Source organism: Rosa chinensis, chromosome 5 (assembly GCF_002994745.2).
Source record: "Rosa chinensis cultivar Old Blush chromosome 5, RchiOBHm-V2, whole genome shotgun sequence".
In the NCBI taxonomy this organism is placed as follows: domain Eukaryota; kingdom Viridiplantae; phylum Streptophyta; class Magnoliopsida; order Rosales; family Rosaceae; genus Rosa; species Rosa chinensis.
Window position 1 is genome coordinate 79,565,472 of NC_037092.1, and position 27,493 is coordinate 79,592,964.

A 27,493-nucleotide genomic window follows, 5' to 3' on the forward strand; every position below is an offset into this window, starting at 1 on the left:
AATGAGGAAATATCATGCAATAATTAACAAATTTACAGTATATTGGGAGCATAATATTAATAAACAATTTATTCTTAGATGATGTCCTTACAAAAAAAAAAAGTAAAATCATGACTTATGTAGTTGAAACTAACACAGGAAAGCAATTTTTTGCATCTTCTCCGCTAGTATTCAAAACATTTGATCAATTTGAAGAACTAATTTAACATTAATTCAAAATTCAAAATGTTAACCTTATACAATATATATACATAAATCTATGAATCTTATATATGGGATCGATCATTGGATGGATTGAGTCATTTTCCTCTCATCTAACAATGTTGTAGCCCTATGAATCTGTCAATGCTAGGTAGTTCGAACTCAATTATGAGAAAGGATCTTACATTAGGTCTCATAATTTAGGATTGGAAAATCCGATAATCACACTTTGCATTATTCCCAAAATCAACTTCCGTTTGCTTGCAATCACATGACGCCATGATCGGAATCTTATTCATCATAATCCCTGAGAGTGGGAAGCTAACACTTCCGACCAAGGTCAGTGTCAGATCAACTTCATGGTTTTGAATGTCTTGTTTCAGGAGGTCTGCGTCTTCTTTATCTACCCCAGGATGGTTAACCCCAATGGTTGCATTCAGTGATTTTGTGGATTTCTTTGGCTGAGTAAATGGCTGAAACTCGGTCTTACCCAGATCGACATGAGAAGCAGAAGCACTGACTTTGAACAACCCGAATTTGAGCTCGGTTTTCTCGTTCTTGTTATTAAACTCCACTAGCAAGTCCACTTTTCCCTTCAAACTCACCTTCTGCTTATTTTGAGCGTTGCCAAAGTCGATCCTCGTTGCATTGAACCTCCGGACCTTGATTTCAGGTAGGTAAGAATGGAAGATGGAGATGAATACAAAACCTAAGATGAGGGCGAGGAGGACGAAGGCGAAAATGAACATGCAACCCCATGCACAGCATGCATAGGCACGTGGACGGAAGCGTTTTGGACGTTCTCCATCTAAATCTGGTGGGGGGAGGAAGGCTCCATCAGGCTTGGTACTTGGAGTGGAAGTTTCCGAGAAGGCAACGTGGCGTGCGCTGGCCCTGCTGCTCTGCTTTGACTTGGAGCTGCCGGGAGGGGGTGGCAAAGATCCAAACTGATCTTCCCTCATTGTTTGATGATCGATCGGCAGTACCTCCTAGCCTTTGGGGAGGAGGAGTACTACAGAAAACAAAAATGTGATGCAATTGACCAGCTTAATTTCAATCTCATATCTTTCAGATGGACAATAGGTTTCTTAGCTGTGAGAAACTCTAGGACCACAATCTATAAACAGTAAATAAAAGTTGGGATTGCAAAGTAAACTAAACAATACCTGGTGTTCACACCCATAATCTGGCATGGCCAGGCTTGTAATGTAGCACACTCCAAATATAGCTTCCTACTTTCAAGGACCTAAGAGAATCATGTCCGTAACAAATTGTTGGACAAATTGTCACATATGTGATAATCTCATAATCCTTTCACAAGACCTATGCGGAATATACGTACGTGAAATCCACTGTTATATGATGAGACTAGCATGCATATTGTCAAATAGAAGTCGAAAGTCGAGAAAGCTCTTAACTAATGAAGATCATCAATTAATTCATTATGCTAAAATGCATATTACAAGAAATCATGAAAGAAAGAAAGCACAAACCAACTATCTAGAATCGCACAATTGGATTGATTCCCACTCTAAAAAGCCATGGATGGAATTGAATCATGCTGAGGAAAACCATAGGAGGCATGTACATATATAGAAAATGTTCTATAATGCTTCCCTAATCAGATCAATGTCGATATGAATTTACCACACTGATAAATGGAAACAGCAACAAGCTAGTTTTAGAGGTCAGGAGTCTGCACATTTGATTTATTTTCTTCAGAAGATGGCCGGTTCTCTGAGTCAGATTGCCGGATGTCTTCAATCATTCTAACAACTTCTTCCATGTTAGGTCGCATGTCCGGCACCTTTGCCACACAAGCCATTGCAATTTGCAACATTTGCACCATTTCTTCTTCAATGTTTTGATATCTCATCAACTCAACATCGAAAACCTCTGCAGTCCATTCCTCCCTGACAACGGACTGGACCCACCTTGGGAGATCAACCATGTCATCACGCCCTGGTGACTGGAGAGGAGCTTTTCCAGTCAGCATCTCTAGGAGGACGACGCCGAAGCTATACACATCTGATTTGTGAGAGTGCTTACGAGTTTCAATTACCTCTGGAGCACGATAACCTGCACTCCGAGCAGTGGCAGGAACATTCATAAGAGGAGTCAAGCCAACATCAGAGATGCACCCATCAAGATCTTGGCTGAGAAGTACATTTGTGGCCTTAATATTTCCATGAGTGAACTTTGGACCACCCACTGAATGGATGTGGGCGATTCCCCTTGCAGTTCCAAGGGAAATTTTTATTCTTGAATCCCAGTCTAATGGAGTTCTTCCTCCTCCCCTGTTTCCTGTCATCAGAAAAATATGAGTTTTAGTTCAAGACAATGCTTCAACAGACAGCTGAATTCCTATGAACTTTCACACCCATAACTCTAGCTCTAAGAGTAGGGAAAGCGAGTCTGACAAGGTAGCCCAAATAGACTTTTATTGAGTTTGGAAGAATGTTAAAAAGTCCTTTCTAAAATACAAAAAATGCAAAGCTTCTTTGCCTGACTCAGTTTACTTAGCAAGAAATTTGAATTTGGGAATTTCCACACATCCTAATCTCAACAAAATAAAAGATACTTCATGAAGTTGAACAGTAATATTATATCAGGCCTCTCAGATAAACATTCTTCTGTTACCATAAGGTAGAAAAAAAATACATCCATTAAAACTAGTATGCATCATAAGAAGCTAACAAGTACGGGAAGAGAGAAAAAAGGGCAGGGGGGCTCCACCTTAATTGTAACAATCGCTCCTGCTAAATACATACAAAGTGGCAAAGCATGTGATTATAACACTCTGAAATCTTAACATAACACGACAACATCAAACATGCTACTCGACTGGGTGCACAATGCAGCATACAGTTTCAAGTGTTAAACTTCATTACAAGTCTTCTTTTTTTAAATGTCTTCCAAGAAGTATGCTACAGAAATTATGATGCTCTCTACTCCGTGTTCACCTGCATTTTCTTCTAGATATGCACATAAAGTGCACACCTAACAGATTTTTAGGCTATCTGTGTTTATTTTCATGTGTCCAGACACCCAGAGGAATGACCACATATAAATCACAAAGTCAAACCACGAGAAAGAGGGAAAAAAAAGACAGAAATAAAGAGTAGGGATCATACCATGCAAAAACGCTGATAAGCTGCCATTAGAGATATAATCATACACCAGAAGCTTCTCGTCTTTTGAGTAATAATAAGCACGGAGTGGTACAACATTTGTGTGTTGTCCAACTCTTCCCACAATCTCCATTTGCTGTTCAAAATCCTTCTTCCCAACGACCACTTCCTTCAGCCTTTTGACTACAACTGTTGTTGCCTCCTCTAGGACGGCTTTGTACGCTGTACCATAACTCCCTTTTCCCAACACTTCAGCTGAAGCTCTCAACAAATCATCGAGATCAAAATTGTATGAACAGCCTTCAAAGAATACTAGTTTGTTCTTCTCAGGTTCTTGCACCCCACTGCCAAACTCCGCTCTGGGCTTCTCACTCCTCCCACCAGTAGGAGCCTTCCCTTTCAATACATTAGTTCCTCCACTGTCTTTTTTCTTTAAACAGCAGAGAACTACAATGAGGCCTAAAAGCAACAAGAGCACAGACCCTCCAGCTGCTATAGCAATGATGACTCCCATTTTCAGCTTCAGTTTGGAGCTTTTATGAGGAGGTGCTGCTGGCGGAGAAAAGGAGGTAGGAGGTGGAGGGAGGGTGCAAGCTTTAAGAGGTCCTCCACATACAAACGAGTTTCCCACAAAGGATGAATTAGGGAACCCTTCAAGGGATGATGGGATAGAGCCATTAAGATGGTTGTAGCTTACATTCAAACGCTTTAGCTTAGGTAGGTTGAGATCAGGTATCGGTCCAGAAAGGGAGTTGTTCTGGAGGTTCAATGTTGTGAGTTGAGTTAAGTTACGTATCATTTGCGGAATGTTGCCTGTGAAAGAATTAAATGATAGATCCAACACATTGAGTTGAAGTGGAAAGGAAGCAGGAATATCACCAGAGAAGTTGTTCCGCTGGACATATAGGTACTGGAGCATTGGAAGGGAGGTAATATCGGATGGAAGGCTACCACTGAGGCGGTTGGATCGAAGGCTGAGAGCCTTGAGAGCATCAAGCTTGCCCAGGGTGTTTGGTGGGATAGAACCTATGAGTCCAATTCCTGGGAGACGGACAGAAGTCACCCGAGTTCGATTTGGATCGCAACTGATGCCAACCCAGGAGCAGACTGAGGTATCAGGGTCCCAAGCAAGGTTACGGCGATGGGGAACAGCATTAGCAAAGCCAAGAAGGGCTTGCTGATCACTATTCAGGTCAGAGAAAACCAGGGGAAGAAGAATGGCAATGACAAAAACAAAAGAAACCACTGAAAAGGGACAAGACTTCATTATTGTTTGAGACCAGAGTCTACAAAGAGGACTAGAAATTTGAAACTATATCTTCAGGGATCATGATCTCCTGGTTCAGTAAGAAAACCACAAAACAAGATCAGGTGGTCAATAACTACAAAAAGGGACAAACATTTTCCATTTGATAATAACAGCAAAGCACAGGACAGCAAATAAAAACAATCAAATTATGAAATGTCAATTCACAGTTTCAGTAATGCTAAATTGCTAATCTGAAATTTCAGTTCTTACTTAACCAGAGAACTACGTATAGGTACATGTCTGTTAGGAGTTCAAAATATTACCATATACAAGTGGGTGAGAAAGGCAAAACACCCTTTTAATCTTTTATCAACTGTTGTCCAAGCTAATTCCTTACACAACAAGATAAATTAGCATAATTGTGCACAATTTGATAACTTGAGAGTTGTTTAACAACCACAAAAGAACTGAACTAAGTGAATTCACCAAATTAAACCTAAACTAAACATTACTCGAAAGTGGGTTTGTTCTAAAAGCAAAAGCATTGACCAAATTCAACGAAACTATTCAGCAAAAATGAATGCAACTGAGGAACCATTAATGGGTTTAAACTAGAACACAAATTATGTTGCAGAGCTACAAATTAAAGCATTCATGCAAGGATAAAATTCATAACTTCATACTCCCAATACTGTCAGAAACCAAAACACTCTTAAACAATGGCAGAAATTACAAGCAGATCTGTAAGCAATAAAAAAAGATGAAGATGGTAACCTGCAGTTTGCAGAATCCAAGAATGCAGAGACAGCAGGGCAGCCTGAGCTGAATGGGGTAGCTTCAGATCCAGACATTAGAGATTTCTTCCAAGTTTAGCACTCAGCTGAAATGTGGGTACTTGGAAGAAACCATTGGGGAGCAGAAAGTACGAGACTTTATGTGGATTTGGTGAGAAGTAAGCATGATTTTAATAGTTGGGAGTAGCAAGTTCGAGACTTTGAGCAGGAAACGTATTTCTGTTTCTTCTCTTACAGTGACAAAGTTAACAAAGACAGAGAGAGCTTGTTTTGGAGACGGAAAAAAAGTATTTTTGGGTTTGAATTGTTAAAGGGTAATGAGAAAGGAAAAAGGAGATAGAAGATGGAATGAATGAATAAAATAGAGAATAAAAGAGATGAAGAGGACTTCACTGGCCTTTCACTGTTTCACTGTTTGTGTTTGCCAGCAAAGTGAGAACCTCTCTTTCTCCAAAAAAAAAAAAATGAGAACCTCTCTCTAGTCTCCAGCTACCACTTACAGAGACAGCTAGCTCAAAAGTAGTATCAGTTTTGTAGTTACCATATACAGTATACAAATATAAACAATGTATACAGTAATTTTGGGACATAGAAAGGCTAAGAGCACGTCCACACGTGAGTCACCAAGTCAAATAAAAGTTAGTTAGTCGAGTTTAATAGCTTAACATCACAACATGTCAAATAAAAATAAAACGTTATTTAAATTAAATTGAAGATACCTCTTATTTATACCTCATTTCATAGAAATGTTTAACAGTCTAGTAATACAACATGTTCGAGCAAGAAAACGTTTTGTAAACTTAAATTATTTAAATTTACAGCTCATTGTCAGGTTAGTGCTTAAATATATACCATATAATATACAATTTTGATTGTTGTTGTTAGACCGTTTTGTTTGTTTGTTTATTGTCACCATTTGTTCAAGCTTTCCTCATCAACTAGGTATTCAATTCTAGACTTCTAACTTGTTTTTATTCAAATGACCTTACCAATCATCCTAGCTAGCACCCAAATCTATCAGAGTTATGCATGCATTTCCCTGAATTAAGGTTATCACTTAAATTCTTGGATTTTGGCAGACCAACCCATGAATAATAAGGTTAGCATATATTTGGTAGAAGCTAGATAACAAATATGGAACTGATGGGAATATATCTAAATTAGAGAGTTCGAATATGCCATATGCAAGTACCTTTCAATTACAAACAGATAGGTAACATCATTAATAGCATTCATTGGGTGTTTGACTAAGAGGGAAAAAAAAAGGAATTGAAATGCAAATCCAAGTTTTACGGTTGACATGCAAATAGTATATATATTCACCAACTTCATAAAACAGAATCAATGTTATGCTCCGATTATATACAACTTATACATAATTTATTACTATCTTGTATTTTGTTTTCGAGAATTGGAGACAATGTGTTTGATAAAAAGTAAAAAAATAAATAAATAAACTTAGTTTCTATAAGTCTTTTTTACTTGAAGTTTATTTGAGAGCTTTTTTATCTTGCGTTCACAAAGAATAATTTTTAGGTCCGTCACTACTAATTCCGTATAGCAACCTAAGCCTAAAAAGTAGTTGGTGTTTTTATATCAACTTTCATTATTCAAATTCCCACATTGGCAGGGCCAACCTACACTGAGTGGCAGCAGTAGCTTCCCCTTCTTTTGCTTCATCATATCCTGTAGTGGGGGAATGGGAACGGGTCCTTTAAGCCAATGAGGTTTCCTGCTGCAAACTTCATCAGCTTAGAGGGTTTTCAAATGATTTTGAATCACATACAGCTCATTACTTATGCATATCAAAATTTCAATGTTCATACCATTTCCGCTACTTAAGAAATATAATTGAAACCTACCAAGTAACCCAATTTCAATTCAATATAGGGGGGGGGACTTAAATAAGCTTAGCCATATTGCCATTTGGTGGGGTATTTGAAGTATCATTTATATATAAATGGTCATTTAGATGAGAAATGAGTAAAGGTTACAGATTAATGAGACACAATATCTTGAATAATATACTCGTGAGCTGTGGGTAGAGAACAATCTAGAGAACAATCTTTGATGACACACCTTGATCCAACCACTTCCAATCTTTTTCTATTTTATAACCAACCACCCTCAACCTACCATTATTAGGTTAAGATCTCTCATGAATCATTTGCATGCTCACCTTGTACCCCATGCCAAGTAGAAGAATTCCAAACAAAAAGAAAGAAATAAGACCACATGAAATGGGAGCAGGTACCATACGTTCTCCATATTAGAAATTAAATAAGAGGGCATGTAAGTTCGTCAACTCTCAAGTCTCCAATGGTGAAAATTAATGGGTAATAATATTTTAAAGAAACTAGAAAATTGTCTAAATATGTTGAAAATGGTTTACATTGTAGCTGCATGGTCAAATTTTTTTTAGCAATCTAACTCTGAATGAGACGTTTTAACATCTATCATCATTCATCATGATGTCTCATTAGAAACTTAATTACCTCAAAAGATTCATGATTAAGCATTCATGTTACTCATGAGTTGGCTATGGCAAAAGAATTTCCTTGACCTAAAAAATTGAATTTTCTACTTCAAAAACAGCATGACTTTTGGGCATCCCAGGATTCAATATTGTAGGTTGGAAAGCTACGTTAACAGTCTGACTCTGTTTGTATTTATTATGTTTTATCCAAGTTGGTTTTGTTTGGTATATTCAAAGCTGTATAATGCACTAAATTACTGAAAAGAACACAATAGAATGGACAAAGTACTCACATGGATTTAATATTTATTCATCAGATCAAGTCATTGTTTTAATCATTCTCACAGCTTGGCAGAGATTCAGAGAAGAACCCATGAATGTTTTAAAAGCTAAATGTAACAATTAATGTAAATCATTGGAAATTATTCTATATGAAAACCTGAGCCTTCAAAACATAAACATGTTTGCATTTTTGCTGGACAAAGAAAATGATTGATCGTGGGAGATAGTATGATGGCTTTCAGAGGGGTCTGCTCTGACTTGATCTGTGTTTTTTCCCTTTTGTTATTTTGACTCAATTTGGGGGTTGTGCTTCTAATTTGAACGGTTCAGTCTTCACAGTAGAATACTAGAATAAGTGGAGAGGCAACAGAGGAAAATAAAGGAGCTGCAGCATGCAATAAATGGTCAAGCTCAGATCTCTATGAAGCCACAGACCACAGAAGGGCCATGACTACTGAGAATGAGAGCGTACTCACTCATGAGTGTGGTGTGCCAACATGAGGTCCCCCGTGTAATCATATAAATATGCAATATAGATCCCCCGTGCAATGTGCTAAAAAGATTGCTTGAATAAATCGTAACTTTCTCCCTGAAATAATTTTCCTTTTTTGAGACATTTTATCAGATATCAAACTTGGTGGAGTTGATAAACCCTTCTTATCCCTTATTTCGTCAATACTTGTATCAATGTTGAAATGAGAGTTCTAAGATTTTTCTAATTTAAAAGTTTTTTTTTTTTTTGTTATTTAAAGAAAACTCTTGACAGAATGAGATGCCAAGCTGTCAAAGTGGCCAGGCACTGTGCTGCAATGCACAGTTGGAGCATTTCACATGCGCCGAAGGGGTTTATCTTGGGCCTAGGAAGCCTTTGGGTTCCCCTTGACAAAGTCAAAAAAAAAAAAAAAAAAATGAGATGCCAATCAATTTGCAGCTAGCAATGGGAAACAGAATTTTAAGGAAGAAATGAAGTAGTGTGCAGTGAGTGACATCTTGTTCTCATTTCTTTGTAAACTCTCTCTTTCATTCTTAAGATAGCTAGAGTAACAGCTCATGGAGGGGACCCTATTGATTTAATATGAGGTTTCCCTCCGCAGCATCTTCTCTTGATATTAATTCAAGCACATGGATCCATAAATTAGGTAGTCTAGTAGAGAAATATAGGACTGGCCTAATCTAGAAGGACTTGGCTGTATATGCAACACTGAATAAGTTGGTACTACCACCACTTCATATCATTTTCAGTTTGCTGGGGGTCCCCATTTTTAAAATTAATCACAACCTAACAGCCAATTTGAACTTGATTCTTTTTACAACGCAGAATCAAGAATCAAGAATCAAGAAAGGATTATGAAAGACACAACAATAGAACATTAATTTCATAATATATCTAACAATTGAATTATCCGTGATGAAACTTTAAACTTTAATATTCACTAATAAAGAAGAGTAGATGATTGAAGAAGATGGATTTGAAACTGCAACTTCTAATCCTTCTCTTTCCTTTATGAAGATTTGTAATTTAGCAACAAACGAAATTGGATTAGCCTGAACCCTAGAGTCTTGCATCCCAGATGATAAGAGTCCATCTGTTTTTTTTTCTTTTTTTCTTTTTCATAGTATGATTTTAACAACAGATAATGCGTTGACAAATGTACATCCCTTCTTATTTTATTATTATTATTTTTTTTTTTCAGAAATGAAATTTCATTAAAACAATCAACGAGTATACTCATTTAAAATGACATCTCTTATAAAGTCAGTCACAATACCAAACCATGTTTGGCTAACACTAGTACGTGCTTTGCTTGCTAACTTATGAGCCACTACGTTGGTCTCATGCGGAGCAAATCTTACTTTGAACTTCGTATGAGCACTCATTCTTTCTTTTACATCATCAAGAAGAAAACTACACATAGAAAAGTCACCTTCACCTTCCCTTGATTCATTGCAGCTGCCAACATAGAACAATCTGTCTCAAATATCACCTTATTGTAACCCATACCTTCAGCAATTTGGACTGCCTCAGTCAACGCTTGTAGGTCTGCATGGAATGGCGTGGTAATGGACTGCAGGGGCCATACATATGCTGCCCGAACATGTCCTTGCTCATCACAAAATACAAAATCAAAAATAGATAACGGTTCCGCACCGTTGTCTGAAAAAATATATTTTCGTTGTCTAGGTGACTGTTATCTTTTTATGCTTCACTCCACAACGGCACTTCACCGATGTTGAACATAATAAAGTACAACGGCTTTTAGTTAGAAATCGTAGTAGATATACTTAGCACATACCGTTAGCACTAAATACACCGTTGTGTATTTAATTATTCAATAACGGTTTTCACTCAGATACCGATGCGGTAATATAATTAACACATCACTTTTGGCCTTCAACAACTTTCATACACATCGGTTTTTAGTTGAAAAATATTTTCCAACTTCATTAGAAAACAGTTTCTCGTCAAAAATGTTGGCATTTGGAGGCTGTTACATCGGTTTCTAAATTGACAACGTTGTCGGTGATGATGAAGATAGTAAATTACAACGATTTCTAGAATAAATCCATTGTCTACTAGCCAGAGATACGACGATTTTTTTTCAACCATGATCTACTGCATCAATTCAGGAAATTGAAATGAAATTGTAATATATTAATATATAGAGAAGTACTTCAAGTATTCACATTTACTATACTTTCTCAATTGAAATGTTTTGAGTGAAGTTTGCAAAAGTAAAAGAAACATAAATAGTACTAGCTGTCATAAACATATTTAGCTCTCATATAGAGGAAAAGGTAAATTTTGCAACAAATTAAACAAGTTTCACTAGATACGTAGTTAAACCATAGAGCTGAGGAGTCTAAAGATACTTGTCGCTAACAAATTCTGCCCACTCATCACGGACTTCATCTATTTCTTCTTGAAGATATGTGGTCTCCATAGTTTCTTCCCACTAAGGAGAATATATATATATATATATATATATATATATATATATTAAACATTGGAGCATAAAACCATATGCAATTAGTCATCAGTCTGCTAAATCAAAAAAAGTATTGTGACATTCAATTGTGAATGCACACATTGGTAATGTAATTCACTAAAAATTGAATAGAAGAAATCTGTTCACATGCTAAAAACATCCAACCTTACAAAAATGTATATTCTGTAACATGAAACAACAAATACTAAAATCATGATTACCATTTACACGTAAGAACTTCCAGCTACCCAGTAGCTGTTATTGTCAAATAATGGAAGCACATAAACTTACTTTCCGAGCCTAGTTGGTGTAGAGGCCAATCACATGGCATCTACGTCATACTCAAGTACTCGCAGAATCAAACAGTCAAAAAATAAGTTGGACATGAACTCATCAGTCTCAGACTCTCAACAACACATGCTTGTCAAGGTTAAACTTGTTACACTTTCATGGTTACCATCACTTATCCACTGGAGACAGTGACTCAGCTAATAATTCAATGTTTTTTGTTTTCCCAGATTTATATATGTTCTCAGGTTGATATAACCAGCAAGATGAGGATGCCCGTTGGACTAGTGCTATGAGGACCACACATATCACATATGCAGTTTGCTTGGACAAACTCAACAAATTTAATTTCCTTTTTTCACTTCTAAAGGCCATAGATATATAAAGACCATAGTATAAACCATACCACAAGAATCATATACAGACCTTCCAAGAAATGATGATGATATCCAAATCCAACCTAAAGGGACACCATTGAATGCCATAGATCGACATAGATGATAGTTGTTTCAATTTTGCACAATTCCTCACCAAAATTAAAACAAATGCATGCGCTTTGTGCAATAAAGCATTTATCAACTCATTAATTTTAGGAAAAATTTCACAAACAGTACACCAAGTAAAGGCCACTAATAATTCTTATACATAAAGTTTCAAACCAATCATTTCGGTATACGAAATCTGAAACTCGACCCACTATCAGTACACGACGTCAATGACGCCGTTAATTTGACACCAAAATGTCTATTATGCCCTCAATTCTTTTTTTTTTTAATAATTTTTTTTTCTGTTCTTTTTTTTCCTTCGTTTTTATCTCTTTCTTCTTCCTTCTTCCGGCTCCACGATGTGAACTTTGCCCATCACTCCGAGCTCACCCACGATGAAAACCCACCTCTGTTCTTCAGTTTTCCTTTCTTTCTTTCTGATTTTTCTTCATCTATTCGATTCCTCCCTCAGATCTCTCTCTCTCTCTCTCTCTCTCTCTCTCTCTCTCTCTCTCTCTCTCTCTCTCTCTCTCTCTCTCTCTCTCTTCTTTGGTGACAATTGCGGTGGTTCGGTGACAATTGCAGCAAATCATGGCGTACCTGTCCAAAATCCAGAGGGGCAGCCATATCCAGCGGTTCGGGTGCACGATTGCGGTGGAAGAGTCCACCTTCGGGGTCATTGCCTACAGCGAGAACGCCCGAGACCTGCTCGACCTGATACCCCAATCGTAGGGCTGGGCGTCTGGACCCGAAAGACCGAGGACCCGACTTGAACCGAGGAAAAAAGCCCGATTCGGTTCGGTTTTAGTATAGAAATTTTCGGTTCGGTCTGAAGCCAGACCCGATTGCATTTTTTCGGTTTGGTCTCGGTCTTCATATTTTCAGGGCCCGAAAGCCGGAACCGACCCGTATCTTTAGCATATGCCACATGTCGCTCCATAATTGAGTGTTTTAAAAAATAAAAAATACACAACCCTAAAAGTCTAAAACACTCCTCCAGACTCCAGTCGTCTAAAACTCTAAAGTCTAAATCGACCTCAGCCTCCTTCACTCCCTCTCTCGATGGTATTGACCATCTCAGCCCCAAATTATCAAAATCTGAAAACCCAGATTTGCAGCTGATCGAAATCTCCCTCTCAGTCCCTTCCTCACCCCTCTCTTGAGTTGTCTATCTCTCTCTCCGTCCATTACCGGCTCCTGCTCCAATCTCCGTCTCCAAAAATCAAAATCCTCCTCGGCTCCTCCGCGCCAGAACCACCACCACCACTTCCAACAGCTCCAGATCTGCAGATCCTTCACTCAACCCATCCTTCACCAGAACCACAACCACCACTTCCCGCAGCTCCAGAACAGCACCCAACCCATCCACCACACTAGCCGAAGGCAAATACTCCGATTCTAAGAGGATTCCAGAATCAGAACCCTCTCCGGAACGATGTGCTGAGAAACCAGCAGCTCGGCGACGGCGTGGCACCGATCGGCGGCGATAGGGCACTGGCCCTGTGGATAGCGAAAAGGTTCCCTCTTCGTTTTTATCTCTTGCCTGTTTGATATTTTTCTTTCTGTTGTGCTTGATTTGTTGTTTTTTCTTTTACTGTTGGTGATTTTTGGGTGGTTGTTGAATTGCAGACTTGAGTTTTCTTCGGGGTTTCTATGGAATTTGATGTTTAAGCTTACAGCACACCTGTAGTGAGGGTTTGTGTTTTTTTATACTATGGTATATATGCAATTCTACTCTGAACTATTAGTGAGGGTTTGCTCATATGCTTGATTTTGCAAAGTTAATATCTTGGTTTCATATTATTTATTGGGATACTGGTAATGATTCTGGATTGTTCTGTTCATATTCGTATTCTGATGTTCTTAGCTGCAACTTTTAAGATCATATTTGTTTCGTAGAGAGGTCGTGATTCGGACTCCAAATCAGTTCAAACTTGAAAAAATGATGGGTGATACTGATTTTTTTCATTTCTTGGCAGGTTACTAGTTTTAGCCTTTAGGTTAATCTAGAATTTTGTTTGCATGGACTTGAAAGCTCGAATCTTTCTAGGTGTGCTGTAAGCAAAATGCAACTGTTTATATATATATATATATATATATATATATATATATAGAAAGCGTTGTTTGTAATAACTGAGATTTTCTGTTGAGGAATGAGAAATAGATTATTGCAAATTGATTACAGTTATGTTAATGAGTTTATTTCACAGCATTATAATTTGATATGCATTCCAGTCTTCCAGGTACCAAAACAGGCATTTTGGGCCCGAAAAGCCTGAAAACCGAACCGCCCCGAATGGGTTCCATGTCTGTCGGTTTTCAGTTTACAAAAAGCCCGAACCGGCCCGAACCGAAAGTTTCAGGTTCGGTCTCGGTCTCACTAATTTTCAGGCCCGGCCCGACCCGAGCCCAGCCTTACCCAGTCGATTCCGGTGCTCGAGAGGCGGGAGATCCTCACAATCGGCTTGACATCCTCATGGCAGAGGCTGTTCGCCCTCACCATCTCCGGTACTAGCCCCCCAAGGCCATCAATGACAATAATCCAAAGAGGTCGTCATCCTCTCAGTCGATCTGAAGGCATGCCCGGCGACCGCTACTACACCGCCGTGTTCCAGCCCCACGACCGCATAGGTTTTTCAATATCTGGCCACCGGCATGATGATATCAGAGGACGAGGATAAGAGCGTGGCTCAATTCCTCAAAATAGAGGTGCTCTCCGACATCTCCAACCAGGTATCTACTTCATCTTTCTCTCAATTTTTGATTTCCCCTAACCTGTTCAGTTTCAAAATCCTATCTTTAGGGTTTTGTTTTCTTCAATTCGTCTTGAATTTGGTTTTTGGATTTTGTGGGGATTGATTGGTTTCAGGGAGGTTGTGATCGGAATCTGCGGACAATGGGGTTGATTTCGGGGATTCTATGCGCAATAAAAATAGATCCATCTGTGTGTATGGTTGTCGGCTTGACATCGTGGGTGAGCTCGGAGTGATGGGCAAAGTTCACATCGTGGAGCCGGAAGAAGGAAGAAGAAAGAGATAAAAACGAAGGAAAAAAATAAAAGAACAGAAAAAAAAATTATTGAAAAAAAAAAAGAATTGAGGGCATAATAAACATTTTGGTGTCAAATTAACGGCGTCATTGACATCGTGTACTGATAGTGGGTCGAGTTTCAGATTTCGTGTACCGAAATGATTGGTTTGAAACTTTATGTATAAGAATTATTAGTGGTCTTTACTTGGTGTACTGTTTGAGAAATTTTCTCTTAATTTTATGTCTATTGAAAAAACAAGAAGGATTAATGTTAATGTAACCTTGACATTTATATATATATATATATATATATATACAGATCCGATCCAGAGCGGAGCTCCGCTTTGAAATTAACATGTGAAGTTCGAGTTTTTGGTCACTTTTCGGTCGCATATCCACATCTCGACCGTTCAGTTTTTAGGTACCAGTGTATAGATCATCTCTGCAAATTTTCAACCAAATTGATGATCGTTAAGGTATCTAACTCGCTTAAACCAATGGACGGACTGAATCTGTTAACCTGCACCGTACTAGCTTTAAGGCAGTTATCAATGCCTTAACGATCATCATTTTGGCTGAAAATTTGTATAGACGATCTATACACTAGTACCTAAAAACTGAACGGTCGAGATGTGGATATGCGACCGAAAAGTGACCCAAAACTTGAACTTCACACTTTAATTTTCAAAGCGGAGCTCCGCTCTGGATAGGATCTGTATATATATATATATATATATATATATATATATATATGTCATTGTGGATTAATGTTACTGTAACCTGCATATGTATGTCAATTTCTGCCAAATATTCTTTTCCTAAAGATTTTATTTTGTGTTTGCAGCTCTTTAGAGCAGATATTTGTTATTGGGAAGGTCAAAGTTCATACAATTTCTGAAGATGATTAATGGGGAAAAGTAATCATGATGACTGTCATGTTCTTTAAGCTTTTAGCCTTTCTTCATAATCATATAGATATCTAGAGATTTAGGAAATTATCCCTATGTCAGATTTGTTACTATGCATATAATGAATTACTTCTAAATATATAAATGAAACATAATGCAAATTTCTCACACAAGATGCATTAATCATGCAATAGTTACCTAAAAAACAATGAACTAGGCCTCGAGGGTATCTATCTGGTAGCCATCCATCACCGACTTGCCATCTTAAACCTTGTGCAAGCACTGCTCGACCTTCCCATATACTCCACCAGGGGAACGAAGGTTGTTCTCCCAACTCAGCATGCAAGAAATCACAAGTAGGGAAATAAATAGCCTTGTACAGCTTTGCAATCAGAAAGTTAGGATTTCTGACTAACCTCCATCCCTGCTTCACTAACATACCCATATTGAACTAATGCAGATTTTTAAACCTCATGCCACTCCCTTTCTTTGGGACGCATAGTCTATCCAAAGACTTCCAATGGATCTTTTGTTTCTCTTCTGAGTCCCCCCACCAAAAACCTGCACACAATTGTTGTAAATCCTCACATAAACCAATAGATAGTTTGTAACAATTGATGACATAATTTGGTACTGTTTGAGCTACTACTTTAATCAAGATCTCTTTGCCTGCTCCAGTTAACAGCTTTGCTCTCCAACTGACTACTTTGTTCATCAACTTCTCCTTCAAGTAGCTAAAGGCTGCTGTTTTTGTTCTCTCGACATATGTAGGAAGCTCCAAATACCTTTTATGTTTATCAACTCTTTGTACTCCCAACAAACCTGCCAATTGGTATTGTTTATCTAGGATCGACATTTTTGCTAAAAGCTACCTCACTTTTCTGCAAATTAATTCTTAGGCCAGACGCTATCTCATAGGTATACAGAATATTTCGAAATTGCCGACATTCCTCATCAGTAGCTGTACCAAATAGGAAGCTGTCATTTGCAAAAAGAAGATGATGGAGCTGTGGTGCACCTGGTGCAAGAACAATACCCTGGATCTATCGCCTCTGTGCAAAATGGCCAATTAAAGAAGATAGGCCTTCTGCACACAAGATAAATAAATATGGTGACAGAGGGTCACCCTGCCTAATACCCCTGGAAAATTTTAACATAACCCCGAACTTCTCCATTAAGAAGGAATAGCTAACAGTTTGAATGCTAGCCATTATCAAGTCCACCCACTTTGATGCAAAACCCATTTTCAGAATTATGGCCTGCAAGAACGGCCACTCCAATCTATCATACGCTTTACTTATGTCCAACTTCAAACTGAAATGCCCGTCACCTCCCCTACGATTATTATGAAATGATGAATTACTTCAGTTGCAACCAGGATGTTATAAGAAATCAATCGATCAGGAACAAATGCACTTTGCAATGGTGATATTATACCTCCTAGAATTCTTTTCAACCTGTTTGCCAATACCTTCAAACAAATTCTATACAAAACATTACACAAAGCTATAGGCCTTAAATCCGACATATGTTTCGGACTCTTGACCTTTGGGATAAGTGTGATGTGTGAAAAGTTTACCTCCTTAATCAAAACACCCGAGGACAAAAAATACCTCACAGCCGTGCGCACATCTGGACCAACTGCATTCCAGTACTTCTGAAAGAAAAATGGGGACATCCCATCTAGGCCAGGTGCCTTGGAAGGATGGATCTGAAACAGTGCTGTTCTTATCTCCTCATCAGAGTACGGTGCTAAAAACCTTTCATTCATGTCCCGCGTAACCCGAGGCTGGACTGTGTTAAGTATAAGTTCCAAAGCTCTGTTGTTCACCCCCTCAGTTCGAAACAAAATCTTGTAATACTCACTGACCACCCTATCAATACCGGCAGCATCACTCAGACACTCACCCATTGGTTTGCTGCATCAAACAATCCCAGAATCCGATTACGTTGCTTTCGATTGGATGCTCTTCTGTGGAAATACGCCGTATTCCTATCTCCACATTTCAGCCATAACGCCCTGCCGCCCTGGATATTTGTATCCACACTATTTCTTCCTGCATAAGCAACTCTTGAAACCTTGCTTCAAGAGTTTGCTTTACACCATGATCAGCTGCATCATAGGGTTTACGTAGCAACTCATCCAGACGAGTTCGAACTGCTCTCATTTCTACTTGTCTAAACATGAAAGTTTGCTTCTGCCATCCTGTCAACTCTCTTCCAATATGTTTGATACGCTGACAAACCCAATGCATAGGGTCACCGTCTACACCCATCTGCCAACCACGTTGGACCACCGCTTCACACTCCGGGTGAGTTGCCCTGAATTGCTCAAACTGGAATCGTGATTTCCTCCTGCCTGACTGAGGTACAGGATTCTCACTGACATCAACAAGCAATGGACTGTGATCTGAAGAACTTGGTGGTAAGTGAGTCGTTTGAGACGAGGGAAACAGTCCCCGCAAATCCACGGTCCATAGACTACGATCCAACCTCTCTTTTGTTTGGTAATCAGACCATGTGTACGGGCTTCCACTATACCCCATATCAATAAGAGAACAATCCATCATTGCTTCCCTGAATGCCTGAATTTGAGCATGCCTCCTAGGCACCCCTCCTGTTTTCTCAGAGTTATCTGCTTTCTCATTGAAATCACCCCACAATCAGCCATGGCAGTATTGATTGGGCTGCAAGTTGCCTCATTAGATTCCAGGTCTCATGTCAATCTGCAGTTACCCGTAGATACCAGTGAGTCTCCACACATCAGCCGCTCCTTCCACTCCTATAGCCACATCAACATGTCGAGCCGAGTAATTCCGGATTCACACCTATGCGTCGTTCATCCACAGGCAAGCTATACCTTGACTATCATCCTCCTTAGGCCAACCTAGACAATTGTCGAAACCCTACCTTAATTTGTAAGGTTTCCAGTTGCTTCAGACTACATAGGGTTTCTGAGAGAAACAGGACCTTCGGTTTCTCTCGTCGAATCAGATCGATCAAAGCACGTCTCCTCTTGTTACTCACTATGCCTTGACAGTTCCACGCGAGAATGCGCAGTGCCATCATTCCCAGTCGTCGACGATTATGTTCGCCGATGGTGCTAAGCTAGAGTCTCGCTCTCTAGGGTTGATATACCGCTCTTATTTTAATTTTGTTGAAGAGAACTATTACTGATGAATCATTTGTGAGCACGGTGTGCTCTTTTTTTTTTCTTTTTCTTTTCAATACCAAAAAAAAAGGTGTGCTCTTGTTTCTTTTTTATCACAATAATTTTTCGATCGCAGTATTATAACTATTATTTATGGCTCAACAAAGTTTGAAACTCATTAAATTGATTGGCTCGGGCCTAGTTTGCTTAGGCCCACAGTCAGGCCTGAACATATGGACGCATAAATGTAAATTGCTTTTGTATTAGTCCTAAAAAAAATCTGTCCATCACTATATGAACTTGGTATAGGATTCTCTATTATTCATACAAAGTTACAAACGGATCATTCAAAGGGGAACCCAACTGCAAGTACCAACTATCAACTGCCCTCTCAATCTAAAACAAATATATATATATATATATATATATATATATATATATATATATATTTGCCTCCTTGGATGAAAGTAATGGGTAAAAACGAAGCCTCTGTCTAAGGTAGTGGTCCAAACTGTTACGGATAGAGGTTGAAACTCACAGCAGAAGTACAAAAACTACTCTAAGACAATGACAGAAAATAAAAAGAAATAAAAAAAGGCTAGAAAACACAAAGGTTATTTTGCACTCCATTAAATTTCATTCTTACTTTGCTGAAGGAATAGTCCTCTAATAATTTGTAATTTTGACCCGTCTTCTAGTTAACATGAAAGTGTTCTCATAAATTTGACACATGCTGAGATCGAAGAAGAATATCAAGTAACACGCTAGAAGAACTGCACTATCACAATAAACAACAGTATAGTTTCACTTGACAGCTCAAGACCATACAAGACAATAATTTAAAAAAGCCTTCCGGTGAGCTGTAATGGCAAAGAAGCCATATTTAACAGGGGCTCTTCAGCAACCCGAACGGAAACCTCCTCCAGCGCGATCATTTGTAGAATTCAAAGTCAGTATCAGGCTTCTTCACATTGGTTTGATAACCCTTTTCAAAGTCCTTTGGGAGTATGACATATCGGTTCTTGCGAACTGCGTGCATTCCGGCTTCTTGACAGATAGCTGTAATCTGTAGGATATAGCATTCCATACCGTCATATTAGTTAGCAAACTGAAAACAATTACGAAGTATGAAATGCTGCAAAACTTTTGATTCATCCCATGTTTATGAACTTTTAACATAACGATACTGTAATCATTATTTGTACGTCACAACTATTTCAGCACCTTAGCCCAACCCTCTAAAAGAGAACAAGATTTAATTTTTATAGCAGATAACCATAGCAAGAAAAAAATATTTTTGTTCTAACAGAAAATCACAACTCACCTCAGCAGCGCTGATTTTATCTGGCCGAGATACATAATCTTCCAAGTCTACCTCATCACTCAAGTTCATTTTAGCAGTGCAAACCTGCAGAATAAGCAAGGAACTTGAAATTAGATTACTTGCAGTAACTTTGTAAAAGTTCCCAAGATAATTGTAAAATAAATCATTCATGGAAAGATGCAAATATGAATTTTACTTGCCTGAAAAACAAGCCTTTTCTGACGCCTATCAGGCAAAGGAAATTCAATCTTACGGTCAAGCCTTCCGGGACGCAGAAGTGCAGGATCCAAAGTGTCTGCACGATTAGTAGCCATTATGACCTTAACGTTTACAGTCTGGTCAAACCCATCCATCTGCAAAAGATAACAATTCCTAATTAATTTGAGAGCTGGCAAGAAATAAATGAATACGGTACCAAAAATTGCTGTTACAAAAATATTTTCTCCAATTCCAAAAGGAATTTGCGTATCTAAGTTCAAATAGATATGCACTTCTAAATAATCAAAAGCCCTACACATTAAAATAAAGATTTCCTGGACCTACCTGATTGAGGAGCTCCATTAGGATTCGTTGAACTTCTCTATCAGCTCCAGTTTGAGCATCAAACCTTGCAGTAGCAATAGCATCAACCTCATCAATAAAGATGATGGCAGGTGCATTCTCCTTGGCAAGGCGGAAAACATCACGAACCATTCGTGGACCCTAGACAAAGAAAACAAAATCATAATAAGAATTACTATATACAATCAAAATCTCCTACACTGACCTCATAGCATTTGCTGTTCCAAGATGAAAGACATAAAAATAGAGTAGCCCAAGTACGATAAGAATAAAAGTTTTACAGATTATCCTACCTCACCCAAATACTTCTGAACAAATTCTGAACCAACAACTCTAATGAAAGCAGCAGTTGTATGGTTAGCCACAGCCTTAGCTAGCATGGTTTTACCAGTTCCAGGTGGGCCATAGAGCAATACACCACGTGGAGGATCTATTCCAATCTGTTTGTATAAGTCATGGTGAGTAAGTGGAAGTTCCACTGCTTCACGGATTTCTTGCTTCTGAATATCGCATCCTCCAATATCCTTAAACATGGAACACGATAAATCAGTATCAGTATTACAGTATCATGTTATTATGAAACGAATCAGCCGAAGTAGTATTTAGCAAACAGATGAAAAACAGAAACAAAAATTTTCAAACATCCAACTCTGAGACTACAATTGGTACAGCAAAACCAATAGGAATTGTTTCTATGGAGAGAGAGAGAGAGAGAGAGAGAGGCAACTTGGTAGTAAATTGGGAACCCCTAAACTAAGATTTCATAATCTGAACTACAGCTATGAAACTTAAATACTTAACTTTTCATTTAAACTTAATCTCATATTGAAAAACTATATGCATATTGCAACCAGAAAAGCTGAAGTTTCAAACTTAACACTCATTCTTGACCAATGGCTAGACTTTTTGCCCAAGAACTAAGAGAGCAAACTCTCGCTCAGTAACAATTAGCTTAGATAGTCACCGCACATGGCACCTGAATTTCATTAAATTCCAGAATTCAAAAGCCCCAATTAATGCCTTCTGCTAAATTTCACCTTAACGCTCATACTTGAACAAGGTGCAGACTTTTGGGCAAAACCCAAACTAAGAGAACAAACTCTCGTTCAGTAACAATTAGCTGAGCTATCCTTTCCCAAAAAAAAAAAATTACCTATAGCCACAGCACTTGGCACCTGAGTTTTGTTAAATTCCAGAATTCAAAAACCCCCAATTGCTTCCAATTAATGGCTTTTCCTAATTTCACCTTAACACTCAATACTCAACCAAAGGGATAGACTTTCGGGCAAAACAACTTAGAGAATCAATTAGCTCAGCTATACCCACAGCACATGGACCTGAACATTGTTAAATGCCTCAATTCAAAAGCCCCAATTGATCCTAAATTAATGCTTTTTTACTTCAATTTTAACTAGTTCCGCAAAAAAAAAAATAATAATAATAATCAAAAACCCTAAAATCCCTACTCCAATTTCAACAAAAACACCAAAAGAAGGATTGAGCATAGCTTACACTGTAGGTGACGTCGGGCTTCTCCGACTGGCTGAGCAGCGAGATACTCGAGTCCGCCTCCGGCGGCAGAACATCCACAAGAGCATTGGAGTGGCGGTGCAACGCCACCGACGCCGACGGCTTCAGGTGCTCCCGGTTAATCGTGCTCAGAATCCTCACGTAGTAATTCGAGCCCGTGGTGGAGCCCACAATGCCGTGGTTCTCGTCGACCATCTCGAGAAACTGGCCGATCACCAGCGGCACCGACTGGATCCGCTTCACCTCCTCCTGCGACCGCAGCATCTCGCGCTTCAGGTTCTTCTGCTCGTCTTTGACGTACTCCTCCTTGATGTCGATGAACTCGTTCTGGCGCTGAAGGGCCTTGAGGCGGCTGTAGAGATCGGAGTCTTCGTCGGAGTTCGGGTCGGTGAAGGCCGGGTCGGATCTGAGGGAGGGCAGCGAAGCCGGTGGCTCTGGTAGGGGTTTCGGGTCCAGAACCATCGCCGATGCCATTGTGAATTGAAGATTTTGCTCGCTTTTTAGGGTTTGTTGATTGTTTTGGTTTCAAGCTTCAGGCGGAGATTTGAGTACTTGGAAATTAGAGTAGGCAACAAGAAAGTGATTATTCCAGCGTGGGCTTTTTATAGTTGCTCCACCGCCTCAGCCCGCATCCGAATCCAGCTTTGGGTCGGATTCGTGGAATCCCTGAGCCGTCCAGTCTCTTGTTATGGGATTCTCAATTGAGCCCAATATGTCATTAAGGATTACTGGGCTGGCTCATTATTTTGATTTCAGATAGAAGAATTATTACTAGAGTGGTTTTTTTTATTTTATTTTAATTCCTAATTACTACGTGGATAAGTGGCGATAAAATTTATGATTTTTTGACTTCATCACTTCATTGTTACATTAGAGGAGAAACAGATTTCTGATTTAGCTTAACTCACTCAATTATATGTGTGTTCGGATAGTTTGGGATACTAGAGCTGTCAAGTATTAACCTTGAAAATCTTTCATTTATGATCGGAGCTCTTACTTAAAATTATCATTTTATATGTAAATGTCATCACACACGTTAACCAAATACATGTATTAATTGTTTTTGCATCCTATTAAAAAAAGTCTGCACAAATCCAAATACAATACACCTCCCGCAAGCTAAGCACGGATCTGAAGCTCGTGGCATACATCACTCACTCAAAAACTATAGGTTTGCTGTGGCGAGTGTCGTCAATGTTGGGTTAGCAAATTAGTAAATTACTAATGCATTGTCAAAAGATGAACAATTCAATCTCCACATTGAGGGCAGGGTCAGAGTGCAGGCAAAGGGATCATGTGTTCACATGTGGCTTGCAGGTTTTTGGATCAAAAGTACACTATGAACCTCTTCTTCTTTTTTTTTTTTTTTTTTTAGAATGGTACAGTATGAACTTTGAATAATCTTGCAGGTTTTTGGATCAAAAGTACAGTATGAACCTCTTTATTTTTTATTTTTTTGAGAATGGTACGGTATGAACTTTGAATAATCTTGCAGGTTTTTGGATCAAAAGTACAGTATGAACCTCTTCTCTCTTTTTTTCTTTTTTTTTTTTTGGAGAATGGTACAGTATGAACTTTGAATAATAATAATAATAATAAAATATGCCAGAAAACAAATTGAATATTTAACAATAGCTATAAAGACGGTACTGCTAATAACCAAACAGTCGCAACGCAGTAGATAAAAAAATTATCATTACAGTTTAGTTTATTTTATCCGAAATTCTAGTTTTTGTGTCTTCTTTACTGATATAGATAATTTCATATCGCGCTCAAATAGCTCACTAAACTACAACTCAAATATAGATAATTTATATCCCATTGATATAACATGGTCCCTTACATTTACTCTGGTGCCATCTTTTCCAGCAAAAGGCTCATAAATCGACCAACGAAATTGATCGGCTCTCTCATAAATCACATTGCTGAGGATAAACTCATGATGCCTAGTTCTATAAGTGTCAATATGTATGGGCTTCGCAATGCCCCTGATCCTAATATCACGTTGAGGAAGAGCCCTGCCACTGTTTTTTTTCCCTCTCCGAATACAAGAATTTTTGCAGTGACTCCATAGGCTTCAGCTCTGGTGTAAAATCAATATGACCATATTTCCAAGTACTAGGCTCTTTGTCCCTAAGTTGTTCCTTGATGTTGAAATACTCTCGTAGTTCATCCATTCTCATACCTTAATGCAAAGAAAGCTTGCTGCCTTGATGAGATCAAAGAGTGTGTTCTTGTGTACAAGCACGAAATAGGTGTCAAACCTATTTACACAATTAATGCTGACACGGGCAACATTGCCTGTGCATGTTGAGGTATTCGACCGCCTTGGCAAGGATTTCGCTTGTCACTTGGGGAATAGTACTCTCATGGATGGGATCCTCAAGATCCTCGATCATGTGCTTGATGGTCTGGGATGCAAGGGCAGCAGACTCTTCAACCTCGAAGCTTTTTCCCTTGGGTTCTGTTTGGCTCCAAAACCAATTGGCTTGCAAACTGTCTCTTTTGAGCGAGTGATTGCGCAGGCGTGCCAGCACCGCGGGGTGCAGTCGTTGGGGTAGTCCCTTGACCTGACTTCTTCTTCAACCGCTGTGGACGAGGAGAGCACCAACCTCGTCACAGGGTTCTTCTCTTGCCTTTCGAAAAAGGACTTCTTGCCTTACTGGTAAGGGCTTTGGTTGTGATCTCTTTGCGTTCACCGTATCGATACTCAACGTTGTAGGTTGAGCAGAGCAATCACTGGGAAGTTGTGAGAAAGCACGGGTTTTGCTAAAGCGTGACTTTAGCTTCGTTGGGTTGCGAGGGCGTTACCCTTGCTTCGCTAGGTGTATCGGTGGCAGTAGTACTGGCAGTCGGCTCGCGAGGAGACTAGGACTGGAAGCACGGTCGCCGGGTTGATCCGGTGAGGCTGACAGTCGGCTCGCGAGGAGAGTAGGACTGGCGGGCGGTCACCGGGTTTCAACGAGGTTGAAGGTTTGCTCCGGGGAGGCTTTGTAATCGCTGGGATTGATTGATTCGTGAGAGGTCCTTTCTTTGTCCTTGAACCCTAGTATTTATACCTAGGTCTTCGACTGTTCCTTGCTACCGAAGGATTATTGATTGAAGCTTCCTATTCAATCTCTGCTACTCGACTCCAATAAGGTTTCGTTTTCCTTATGAATTACGGAATGGGCGAAGCTGTAACCCAAACCCAAGTAGGCTTATTTTTGGGCCGCAGTTATCGACCCGCTACGCTAAATCCACTAAAGGATCTTGCCAAAATTACTTTTGGGCTCAAACATTGCCCCCCAGGCCGCGAAATCAGGCCCGCTGGAGTGTAACTGATTGAAGGGGACTTAGAAAAACGTGCCGGTCGCTTGAAACGATGCCATTACTGAAGGTCGCGTCCTTTCATTCGTGAAACGCTTTCTGTCGCATCGTTTCCCTCACAAAATCCTTTATTTAAACTCACAGCCGCAACCTTGTCACTTCAGAAACCCTTCCAGTCTCTTAAGCCTAGAAAAACCATTTCCGCCAAAATATTCTCTGCACACTAACCAGAAATGGCTCCCCCTAAGAAAATCATCATTGATCAGGAAGAAGAATTAAATGAAAATGCCGCTCAGACTTGGGGCACCAGCATCGGTGCCCGCATTCATCTTGAAACCTCAATTCATCGACCCCTACTCCTTCGTTTTCCCGATCATCACGCCGGGTTAGGCCCAGCACCGCAGGGCGTTATTCCAGACGATGCCATCGCCCTATACGGCCTTCCCATTCGCCGGCCCATTCCAGTCCTCCGAAGGACTCCTGGAGACTTTAGCGGTTGGGGTGCCCAGAACCATCGAGCCAAGATAGGGAATTGGCCATCTTCCATTAGTGCACAGGAGATTTCCTGGTATCGCGAGACACGGGCACGAGATCTAGCTCGCTGGAACGCTGCAGGTATCACCCATACTATCGATTTGTGGTTCCATCTTCCTCGCGGTGGTAATCGCTCGCCGCTCAAATGATGCTGTTCTTGCACGCGTAGAGAATGAACGTTAATTTCTAATGGTAAGACAGCGTCATGACCGAACATAAGTGCATACGGCGTCGTGGCGGTGGGATTCCGTTTAGAAGTGCGATAGGCCCAAAGTGTCTCATACAAAGTGTCATGCCATTGGCGAGGGTTCTCTACCAACATCTTCTTTAATAAGGTGATGATTGTCTTGTTGCTAGCTTCCGCTTGACCATTAGACTGGGCATAATACGGAGTGCTATGTACGAATTGAATACCAAAATCATTGACCAGTTCCTCGACGGGGCCTCCCATGAACGCTGCCCCCCTGTCCGAAACCAGCACCTCAGGGATGCCAAACCTGCAGAGAATGTTACGGAAGATAAACTGGCGAATGGTGGCACCGGAAGCCTCCTTCAAAGGCTCTGCTTCAACCCACTTAGTGAAGTAGTCAGTGGCGACGATGATAAACTTGTGCTGAAGGGAAAACGGAGGATGGATCATTCCAATCAAGTCCAGTGCCCAGCCTCGCGCAGGCCAAGGCTTAATAATAGGCTGCATTGGAATGTTATGAACATGTTGGACTGGACCATGCGCTTGACAGTCCTCACAACCCTTGGCAAAGGCGATACAATCCTTCAAAATGCTGGGCAAATAATAACCATGACGGCGCAGAAGCCAGCGCATCTTAGGTCCAGCTTGATGGGCTCCACATATCCCCGTGTGCGCCTCGCGCATCAACCGTTTAGCTTCGCGACCGTAGACACAGAGAAAATCTATTCCATCCTCCCCACGTCGTCGCAATTCATCACCTCGAAGGAAGTAGTTCAACGCGAGGAAGCGAACCCTCCTGTCAGCGCCGGGATCTGGTTGTTTGAGGTACTCGATCAGCGAGATTCGCCAATCCACGTCAATAGGTTCTAGTACCGCGACCACAGGATCATCTGGTGGATCAGGTCGCGCAAGCCACGACGGTAATGTGCGACGCTCAACTTTCAAAATGCGCTCGCGCACTCCATACTTCAATGTGATTCCTGTGGCCAACTGAGCGAGCTCATTAGCTGCAAAGTTACGCTCACGTGGTATATGTTCCAGATCGACATCGGTAAATTGGTCC

At 39.9% G+C, this 27,493-nt stretch overlaps 3 protein-coding genes across 3 annotated transcripts; all 3 read right to left on the minus strand.

Annotated features, from left to right (window-relative positions):
- Positions 1 to 208: 208 nt before the first annotated feature.
- On the minus strand, positions 209 to 1,505 carry LOC112166019. Its single transcript, XM_024302770.2, has 2 exons — positions 1,368 to 1,505; positions 209 to 1,213 (listed from the first exon to the last, which is right to left on the minus strand). The coding sequence occupies exon 2, from the start codon at positions 1,161 to 1,163 to the stop codon at positions 402 to 404; it is 762 nt and encodes a 253-aa protein (XP_024158538.1). The 5' UTR covers positions 1,164 to 1,213; positions 1,368 to 1,505; the 3' UTR covers positions 209 to 401.
- Positions 1,506 to 1,614: 109 nt separating this feature from the next.
- Positions 1,615 to 5,739, minus strand: LOC112166018 (probable inactive receptor kinase At5g58300). Its single transcript, XM_024302769.2, has 3 exons — positions 5,356 to 5,739; positions 3,336 to 4,669; positions 1,615 to 2,505 (listed from the first exon to the last, which is right to left on the minus strand). The coding sequence occupies exons 2-3, from the start codon at positions 4,597 to 4,599 to the stop codon at positions 1,883 to 1,885; spliced, it is 1,887 nt and encodes a 628-aa protein (XP_024158537.1). The 5' UTR covers positions 4,600 to 4,669; positions 5,356 to 5,739; the 3' UTR covers positions 1,615 to 1,882.
- A 13,849-nt stretch (positions 5,740 to 19,588) lies between these two features.
- Positions 19,589 to 22,980, minus strand: LOC112166365 (26S proteasome regulatory subunit 6B homolog). The gene is made up of 6 exons (XM_024303203.2): positions 22,380 to 22,980; positions 21,161 to 21,391; positions 20,850 to 21,008; positions 20,507 to 20,659; positions 20,307 to 20,390; positions 19,589 to 20,048 (listed from the first exon to the last, which is right to left on the minus strand). Exons 1-6 carry the CDS (start codon positions 22,869 to 22,871, stop codon positions 19,914 to 19,916), a joined length of 1,254 nt encoding a protein of 417 aa, XP_024158971.1. The 5' UTR covers positions 22,872 to 22,980; the 3' UTR covers positions 19,589 to 19,913.
- Positions 22,981 to 27,493: the final 4,513 nt, after the last annotated feature.

Coding starts and splice junctions, on each gene's coding strand:
- LOC112166018 (XM_024302769.2), bottom strand. CDS start 4,599: ATGAAGTCTTGTCCCTTTTCAGTGGTTTCTTTTGTTTTTGTCATTGCC. Junction 2,506..3,335: donor CTTATCAGCGTTTTTGCATG/GTATGATCCCTA, acceptor TTCTGATGACAG/GAAACAGGGGAGGAGGAAGA.
- LOC112166365 (XM_024303203.2), bottom strand. CDS start 22,871: ATGGCATCGGCGATGGTTCTGGACCCGAAACCCCTACCAGAGCCACCG. Junction 21,392..22,379: donor AGCCCGACGTCACCTACAGT/GTAAGCTATGCT, acceptor TCCATGTTTAAG/GATATTGGAGGATGCGATAT. Junction 20,660..20,849: donor TAATGGAGCTCCTCAATCAG/GTAGGTCCAGGA, acceptor TATCTTTTGCAG/ATGGATGGGTTTGACCAGAC.
- LOC112166019 (XM_024302770.2), bottom strand. CDS start 1,163: ATGAGGGAAGATCAGTTTGGATCTTTGCCACCCCCTCCCGGCAGCTCC.